At 53.3% G+C, this 9,369-nt stretch overlaps 1 protein-coding gene across 1 annotated transcript, besides 7 other annotated features; it reads right to left on the minus strand.

Moving 5' to 3' along the window:
* Positions 1-24: part of a mobile genetic element that runs on past the window's edge.
* A 294-nt stretch (positions 25-318) lies between these two features.
* Positions 319-1,449, minus strand: EKO05_0010521 (uncharacterized protein; the record flags this gene model as incomplete). The annotated part of the gene is made up of 1 exon (XM_038947242.1): positions 319-1,449. The coding sequence occupies one exon, from the start codon at positions 1,447-1,449 to the stop codon at positions 319-321; it is 1,131 nt and encodes a 376-aa protein (XP_038793475.1).
* A 135-nt stretch (positions 1,450-1,584) lies between these two features.
* Positions 1,585-2,292: a mobile genetic element.
* A 314-nt stretch (positions 2,293-2,606) lies between these two features.
* Positions 2,607-2,671: a tandem repeat.
* Positions 2,672-2,740: 69 nt separating this feature from the next.
* Positions 2,741-2,781: a tandem repeat.
* Positions 2,780-3,046: a mobile genetic element.
* A 1,022-nt stretch (positions 3,047-4,068) lies between these two features.
* Positions 4,069-4,208: a mobile genetic element.
* Positions 4,209-7,085: 2,877 nt separating this feature from the next.
* Positions 7,086-9,369: part of a mobile genetic element that runs on past the window's edge.

Consider the following 9,369-nt stretch of genomic DNA (forward strand, 5'->3'; position numbering starts at 1 on the left):
TTCTGACTTCTGCATGATACCAACGCGCTACTCAGTCTGCCTCTGTATCTTCAAGACACGCAACGATAAATCTGCAGCGTCAAACAACTATAAATAATAAATCGACGTAAACACAATAACCTACAACAATTATTTGGTTGTCTCTTTGTTTGTGCCTTGCGTTGTGGTGGTTGCGTTAGTTCTGACTTTTGCGTGTTTCTCACGCAAGCCTCAGTCACCACTAGCTGCGCTTTCCTCCTGCAGCAAGCTGCCCGTCCCTTCAACGTACGACACGAACGAGACAAACACCCAGCACATCTTGCTGCTCTGTATGCCGCCCTACCATACCGTGCTGCCTATCCACGCAAGCACCTTGTCGAATTCCACCTCCTCGTTCCGCCTAATCCCCTCTCTCCGCATCTGTGCCCGCACCCAGTCGTTAAACGTGCTTCCCCACGCCGTCCACACGCACATCATCAACGTAAGCAGCACAGCCTCGAACTGGCAGCCAATCGCCAAGTTTTTCTGCCAGCCACCATCTGGATGGGGCTCGAAGCTGTCGCAAATCGACTGGGGAACACCGCACTGGAAGCAGCAGCTAAAATTCTCCCAGATTGCTTGCTCCCGGACTATCTTCGTAACGTCCTTTACTCCATCGCGCACCTTATCCGCCTGCAGTCGATTGCAGTGGGCAAGCCGGTGCTGGCCTGCATCCGCATGTTCCTTCGCCCGGCACCACTGGCAGCACGCCTTCCAAGACTCGAGCATCTCCTCCAGCCTCTGCACCTCCTGCTGCTCGCGCGACGCCAGCTCCCTCTCCTGCTGGCTCAAGTTCCTGCGCGCCTGCAGCTGGGCGTTGAACTCGGCCCTCTCTGTCTCGTCCTCGTCGCCCACGGCTGCTTCTACCTCTGCTCCAGCGCTATGCACCCGCAACTGGCACCAGCCGCACGGCTCTTCTCCTGGCTCGCAGCCCTCTCTGGTGTGGTTTCTGTCCATCTCGCGGTCTATAATGACTCTCATGCAGCCGTCACCCTTAACGAGCTCGCGCACACCCTCCTCTGTGTCTTTGGCCCAGCCGCTAGCGTATTGCTTGCCTTGCGGGCTGTACGTGGCGCCTCTGATAAAAATGACCTCGCTGGGAAGCCTGCCGCGGCCTGCACGTCCTCCCATCTGCACCACGTCGCGCATTTTCTGCGTGTTCCTCGACCCAGCGAACAAGACTGCCCTGACGGTCTCTCTGTCGATCCCTAGCCCCAGCGCGTTCGTCGCCACAAACACGTGCTCTGTCCCTTCTGTGAGCTGGCGCAAGATCTCCAGCTTCTCCTCCGGCGTGCCCACCTCGCGGTGGTAGCAGACAGCTCCCAACATCGCAGCGTACCCCTGTGCCTTCTTTCTAGAGTTGGTGTACACCACGATCTGGCCGGGCAGCAGGTACTGTTGCTTCTTCTCCTCTACCAGCTCCGCCAGCATGTTGGCTTCGCTCTTTTCTTAATAGTTGTACCAGTGCACCTTGTACGCAAGGTTGGGCCGGCTTGTTAGTGCACGAAACCACTCGCACTGCTCCTTTAGCGGCAGCGCCATCAGCCGGATGAACTCGCTCTCCTCCGTGGGTTTCAGCGTCGCCGTCAAGCACACGAGCTGCGTTTCCGCCTTAACCAGCTTGCGCAGCTTCAGCACCTTGGTCCGCCAGCCCTTGACCGAGTCCAGTATGGTGTAGCACTCGTTAATGACGACGCGGTCCAGCCGGCCTATAGATTGCTGCCGGTTAATAAACTGCTCAAATGCTAGCGTGGCCACGGACTTGGGCACCACCAGCACGATCGAAGCCCACTTGTGCGGCCGCTGGCTGTCCCACAGGACGCAGTCGATCCTAGCGGCTTTGCAGCGATCTATCATGTTCTGCTTGAGCGCAACCACAGGGACGACCACGATCGTGACGCCGGTGGAGCACGACGCCGGCAGCATAAATGTCGCGCTTTTGCCTCTGCCTGTGCCCATGATCACTACTATAGGGCTCTTCTGCTTCATAATGGCCTCTATGGCGGGCTGCTGCACGCTTCTAAACGTGCTGCCCTTCCCCTGCAGCCGCTTGAGCGCCGCCTGAACGTCCACCCATCCGCATCTGCTTCCAGCGCCGGAACTGTTTCCTCTACCGCCTCCTTTCTAGCTTCAGCAGGCCTGGGTCCCCTCGCGGGCGGCGTCTTTAATGTCGAGCTGAACTGTAGAAAGCGGTGCCAGGCGATGCTGACCCGCTGGAGTGCCTGTTGCTGCGCCATGATGCTAAAAGGCGACTTATCTATGGGCCTGCCGTAGATCTGACCAGCAAACTTGGACCTGTGCCCGGATCCAGATTGATCGGGTCGTCTTCCACGTCTTTCTTCTCCCTCGTTGTCGGCCCAGTTGAGCGCCTTTAGGATGTCCTTGTCTTAAAGGTACTGGCGGAAGGTGGCCTTGGTGTTGTGCCTCCAGATCTGAATGTTGAGCTTGGTCTAGAGCCAGTGCAGCGTAACGCGCTTGATGGCTCGCTGCACTTGGTCTGTACCCTACCGCTGCGGCTTCTTCACAGCTGCTCGCTTGCGTTTCCCTGCTGATCCTGTCTGGGTGGCTGCGCTCGTCTTTGTTGCTCCCTTCTCCCCTTCTTCTTCTTCTTCTCTCCAACTCCTCCTCTGTCCTCCTCCTCCTCATCTTCGTCAACGAGCCGCTGCTTCTTCCTTCGCTGCGGGCCAGCCCACGTCTCCTCTCTAATCGGCTCCCATAGGAAGGCGCTGGGCTCTGGGACGTGGCGCCTGCTCGATGCGCGCTCCAGCTTCTGCCAGAACGGGAGGACCATCTACAGGTAGTAGAACAGCAGCTCGCCCACTTCGCGCGGCAGGTAGCGGTGAATGACCTTGGCATTGCTGGTCTGCCTGATGCCTTTGTGGTACATGGTTACGTACACTATTAGCCTGTCCTTAACAAACAGCCTGCAGCTCTCTGTGTTGGGCATGTTAGTGTGCGTGACCGTCACCAGCTCTGTACTGCGGGCAGGCGCACCACCTGTCATGTGCACAAGCACCAGCAAGTGCTCGCAGAACAGCCGCAGCGCCTTTTCGTATCTCTGCACCTGCTTCTCCACCCACGTCACGCCGCTCCCACCAGGCACGAAAGCTTTCACGTCGACAAACGCCTCTCGCAGCTTCTTCTAGGTGGTAGCTCGAATCACTAATCTCACCTTAACCGCAACGCCACTTATTTTCTATTAACACAGTAGTCTTCTAGCTATACTAAGAGGTGCAAAATGTGCACAGAGCTGTGCTGCACATTGGTGCTGCATTGCATAAGGAGGTAACGTGGCGCTAGGGTCTAAGTCTACTATAACACTTAGTACAGTATCTCCAATTAGAGCCTTGTATCTAGATTACCCACAACATTAAATCATCGTTAGACTGCTGCTGACGACTTCGTTTCTGGCGAAGCATACTCTTACCCCTCAGGAGTGTATTCAGCTCTGTTACTTCAACCTCCTGTGCTCGCTTCTGGATAGACCGACTCGAGATAGCTGCCTCACCATACCCAGTGCCAGGCCCATTGCGTGGCGGGAGCGTAACACTGCTGAACCCTAGGAATGTATGCCAACTCCTACTTATAGCTCAAAACTTGTTTGTAAGCATACTGCTAAACCCTGGTCCAGCTCTTCTATCACGCGCGTAACTGATAGCAGCTTGATTCGACGAGTGTGAGGCCTGTAGGTCTATAGCAGCGTTTCCCTTATGTAGACTATAGTCACGTTTGAACTAGAATCCCTCTGGAAGGTGCCTTCGCGAGATGGAAATAGCTATGTGGCGCCAGATAAGCACCCAGAACCCTGGGCTTAATTCCTTGGCTAGTATATCTCTTATGGTAAGGCCTAGTTGCGCAGCGTTCCAATGCTGTTCAGAGGGCTGGTTCTTGCTGCTGCCCGGCTCAGGGTTTGCTGCTAGTGTTTTCTTTGTCCCTTTCGTCTGGATTGCTTCTAGCAAACTTGCTGACTATAGGTAAGAGCCCAGGTATGGAGCGATGAAGTCACCCTGCTGCTTGGCTAGCAGATGCAATGCATGCACAAAAGGAACGACCATCCACAAGTACCAGACTAGCACCTCTCTAAGCTCGCGCGGTAGGTACCGCTGAATAATGCTAGCTGTGCTTAACTAAGCGTAGTTCTTGTGGTAGGAAGTGACAAAGACTACTTGCCTATTCTTAATAAATATGTTTCGAATATCTCTATAAGCAGAGTTTCGCCAACGCAGGAGAAGAAGCTCAGTGGCCCTGGCTGGCTGTCCACCAGTCATGTGGATCAGCAGGAGCAAGCGTTGTAGAAAGCTGACGGTAAGCTGTAAATACGCCTGCACAGCCTTTAGATTCCAGATCAGCCGCTCAGTATCAGTGAAAAAGCGCCTCTGGAGACGAGGGCTGTCCTTGATCCTACGCAGCAGAAACTTAGGGTATTTCTAGACGGGGTGATTCTCGTTGGTAGGGTCGTCTAAAAAGGATTTACTAGGCCTATTCCTATTTGGGTCATCCTAAAGGCTGGAGAGCACAGGCTTAGGGATAAACCTAGCCCAAGTGTCGTCCTCGCAATCTGGAAGGAGCAGCAGCTCTGCCAGCTGCTCATAGGCAATTCTGGTCTGATCCCAGAGGAACCATTTTAAGTGGTTCATGTTGAGCTGCACTCCTTTGTAGCTGATGTTCTGTCCATTATCTGTCCACTCAATAAAGCCAGCAGCAGTAGTGTTGTTTCGCACTACGGCGCCATAGGCTCGCAAGTTAAGGATAAGATTGATGGGGGAATCGCTGCCATAAGTCATGAACCAATCTTGCAGCTCTGCAATGTAGTCTGTAGGGTAGGAAGCCCTGCCTGCTTTACACTCGCAGAGTGCGTGCTGCACAACAAGCAGCTGAGCTAATTTTACTAACCCAGACAGAGGCGATGTAGCTGTGGCCGCTTCTTCAAATCCAGTTCGATCCCTGTTGATTCTGTTCGCGGCCAAGAACCTAATAACGATGCTGTCTGTGACCTTGCCTTTTATCTTGTGATTAAGCAGGGAGATACAGAGCTGGAGGCACGCTCTTTGCCACTCGGCGCTTGCAGGTGCTGTAGCTGGCGCTGTGTGGACAGGGATGGTAGCAGCAGGAGGAGGAGATTGGTTCCCGAAAGATTTATCTAATGTGGCTGAAGATCCGTTACGTAGCTTCTGTTGTTCAGCACAGGAGCTGCTGACGGTTAACAGTACAGAAGACAGCGAGCGCAAAGATCGGAATTCGGAATCAGACTGGCTATCTAGGCTATCAGGTCCTCCTGCTCCATCCTGTGCTACTGGATGTTGATAACAGCGTGTCCGGCTGCGCTTGCGCCGCAGTTGTTGCGGAGAAAGTAGGAGCGGTAATAATGTTGGGGATAATGGAGTGGGATGGGAAGCAGGGCCGACTGCACGATTTTCATTAAGGCTGGCTGAAATTGGGAGCGGTAGTGGCGGCGATAAGCTATGTAGTAGCGCGGCACTATCAGATGGGGTTTGTGGGTGGCACAGTAGTAGACTAGCTGGCTGATCCTGGGAAGAAGGCGCATTTGTAGTAGAGATCTGGTGTAGAGCCTGCTGTTAGGCAGTAGTCAGTATATAGTGTAGGTCTGGGCCTTACCGCAGGATGGTGAGGCGGTAAACATAGATAAGTAGTTTATGCTAGTGGCTCTTGTAGCGTTTGTACGTAGATTCCAGAAGTTTGGTCTGTAGAGGTTTCCTGTATGGTCGCGTCGGTATGAAACTGTTCACTCAGTAGAGGGCAAAGATGTTGACCTCTTCATCCAGGATTGACTGCCGTGCTTGGTCGATTAACTCATCGAATGCTTGCAGCAAGGCTCTCAGACCAGGCTCAGAGATGGTCGGCCGAGCAAGTAGACGGCCGACGGCACGCAAGTCCTTTCCCTCTAAATACGCCGGCCAGCCTGTCTTTTTAAGCCATCTGCTCGTGTGAACAGGGTACTGGGCATTTGTGCCTAAGGCTACTAGCGTCTGATGTGTGCTGTTGGCGTGTAGCGTATCGAGCTCTGCTTCTAATTGCGCCCAGCTCTTGTCCTGTGCCGGCTTCGCTGTAGCTTCGGTAGCGACATAGGGCTGGCCCTTGTTAGCGGTCACTCAGAAAAGCTCCGCTCCGACTCTGGTTATTCTCAGACGCTGACAGGGTACGTTGGCTTCCTAGGGCCGGTCGTGCGTTCCCACGTCGATGGGAGGACGGCCTTACTTGACAGGATTAACCTATCTATGTTTATGGCGGCAGTGCTTAGCTATAACAGTGTAACTCTGCTGCAAGGCAGCACACCAGGTACCTGTTTCTGGATCGCAGAAGTTACAGTGCCGGGCGTAGTAGACTGGCAGGACCGGGAGAGGAGGCGGGTAAGGAGGGCAGGTTGGATAAGGCCATGTCTTTAGATCGTTGGCAGCGACAAGGAAAACTGGCTGGGTAGGTAGGCAAAGTTCGATCTAGGCGTTGAGAAGCTGCTTTACATCGCGCGCCTGGTAGTTGTGACACTTCAGGGTACTGAAGTAGACAGTAACTGCAGTAAGCGGTACTGCGACGAGACAAGTCTTGCACGTAAGAAATGGGTGTGATTAATGCTTAACGTAGACGACTAGGTCCTGGAAGCAGCCAACTCTGTTATACTGAGTAGAGGGTACCAGTGTAGTAGCGGAGGCAGGCATGGCGCTATCCGTACAAGCAACTTATAGAAGTGTAAGCAAATAAGTGTTATTGTGACTTCGCACCTAGAGTCAGAATTATATAGCTTTAGCACAGACTTAAGAAGCACTGTTAAACGTGCAGTAAAGCAAGTAAGATAAGGCTAAAGAAGAGTACATAAATAAGAGCTACATAATTCAGAGAATTGACTTACTGTTGTTGTCAGTGCAGTGATAAATAAATCAAAAAGGGGTTCGGACCTATTGTTGCGACACGCGCACAGATGTAGAAATTAAAGTAAGGGTCTGTGAGGGTCTATTCTAATTCTTGTAACAGATAGCAGGCCGATAATCAGATAGGAGTGGTGCACGGATCAATTAATTCAAATAAGGGTCTATGTGATTGGTAATAATTGTCAGGCCACAAGTGGGATAAAATCGCCTCCTTCTCCCACACCATCGCCTCTAACCGCTGCTAGAACGGCAGCACCAACCATACGTACCACACCAGCAGCTCACCTACCTTGCGTGGCAAGTACCAATAGATAATCTTAACGTCGCTGCTAACAGCGTACCCCTTGTGGTATCGTGTAACAAACACAACTATGCCGTCCTTAATGAATATGTTGCGGTGCCTGCCCTTAATCGTGTTGCTGTGTCAGACGCTCAATATCTCAGTCGCCTGCGCGGGTTGTCCTGCCGTCATGTGCATGAGCGCGAGCAGCTTCTCCCTGAACGCAACCACACGGTCCATGTACCGCTCCACTTCATTCCTGTCGATCCTGGAACAGGTGGCTGGCTTGATGAACCGCTCCCGCATCGTAGCGTCTTGCCCTACTCGTTCGAACAACCACCTCTCTCCATCCACAGGCATGCGGGTGCGCTGGTCTTTTAAAAAGTTCCACCCAGGTTAATCGTCGGTCGGGTTGTCGCGCAGCTGCTCCCACAGAATCTAGGGGACTTGATCTGCCGTCTGCCCGTTGCAAAACAGCAGCTCCTTAACCAGCATCTGCTTGTTCTCTGCTTGCATCCCGTGCACTATGCTGCGGAACTAGGCTATAGTAAAGTGCACGTTCTTGTACAGCAGCTCGTCCCTACCTATCCACTTAACGTTCCCTTGCGCGGTAGTGTTAAAATGCACCTTCAGCCCGTACGTACGCAAGTCGAGCATCCACTACATTAGGCTGTGGCTGCCTCGTACCATGAACCTGTCTATTATCTGCTGCACAAACTCCAAGCAGCCTTTTAGTCGACGCAGCCTAGGGTTACTGCTGCCGCTGTCGCTCCCCCCGTACGCGCTGTCGTTGTCGAACACCTCCTCTTCAAACGGCTCAGACAGCTCGAGTGCGTGTTGTACAACCATAAAACGGGTAATTTTGATCACTAACAACAATATCGGCGGGTACAGCTCGGCGTCCTTCCAGCCGTCCTCTTTAACGCCGAGCACAGCCAACGCACACACCAACGCGCAGTCGTACTCCTTGCAGCGGATACGCTGGTTAAGCAGCGCAATGCAAAACATTAAGCACGCTTTCTTAATCAGCGTCAGCTTTGCGTGCTTAGGCTTGTTCTTAGGCTCGTTCTCGGGCTTGTTGTCGCACTCGGACGGGTCCTGCTCGTCGTCGAGTTCATCGATCATTATCTCGTCCTCCTCCTCCTCTTCCTCCTCGTCCTCATCCTGGTCCTTGTCCGCTACCTCCATCTCTGCCCCGCCTACGTCTCTCTCTGCCTGCTCAATCAATGCCTCCCACGCCTCGCGCTGCTGCTGTGTAAAGCGGTACTTAGGGCTGTTCCAACAGTGCTCCCTCTGCGTCCTTGCGAAAAACATCAGTATCTGCTTCCACGGGCGTGACTGCTCTTTAATTGACTTCTTGTCCATGTACGCCTGCAGCGGCGTGTACCTAGTCTGGTGCTTCTCTGTACAAATGGCCTCTATGCGCACAAATATGCCTGTCCGCTTAATAACAGACGTCTGGCTTACGCAGGCCAGTCCATCCATCGCGCTCCAAATCGCAGCCTTAACGGGCTTCTTATCTTTCTCTAGGTCTATGTTAGGCTCCTTAATGCTCGCCAGCAATTTGGGACAATCCAGTTTGTTCAAGTACGGCAGCCACCCAGTCCGCTCCAGCCATAGGGCCGCCTCGTCCTTCTCCCTGTCTTCGATCGTTGTCTTTGCCTGGTTCTTAACGTTGGCCTACGTCTTGGCTATCTCTTCGCCAACGCGCGCCCACGCTGCCTCGCCTTCTGTGGGGACGGGCTGCGGGCCGCTGTCTGGGGTGTGACGCACTTTAAAGTACTGCGATCCGTGCCAGCTGCCAAAAAGCTGCTGGCAGTGTACGCGCTTGCAGCTGTCTTCTATCTGGGCTTATAACGTCCCTGCCCGAGTTCAGCTAGGACGTCCTTGCCTTTTTCCCAGCAACCAGCCGTTGTGGTCTTTGCGCCAGTGCTTTTTAATTAAGTTAACAGTTCTTGCAATGTGCCGGCATTTTTTAGGCTTCAGTTGGCACAGCAAGCCGTCGTTGTATACTGGCAGCTGGGGGATAGGCTGCACGTTGTTGTCTAGTACCGTCCACTCGCTAGGGTACTATAGTAAGCCCGCCTACTAACAGACAGCATCCCCTACAGCTCTAACGTTCTTTAGCGGCCTCTTGTGTTACTTCTGCAAGTGGCTCTTGATCTGGTCCGGCCATACTGCGTACCG

Source organism: Ascochyta rabiei, chromosome 20 (genome assembly GCF_004011695.2).
Source record: "Ascochyta rabiei chromosome 20, complete sequence".
In the NCBI taxonomy this organism is placed as follows: domain Eukaryota; kingdom Fungi; phylum Ascomycota; class Dothideomycetes; order Pleosporales; family Didymellaceae; genus Ascochyta; species Ascochyta rabiei.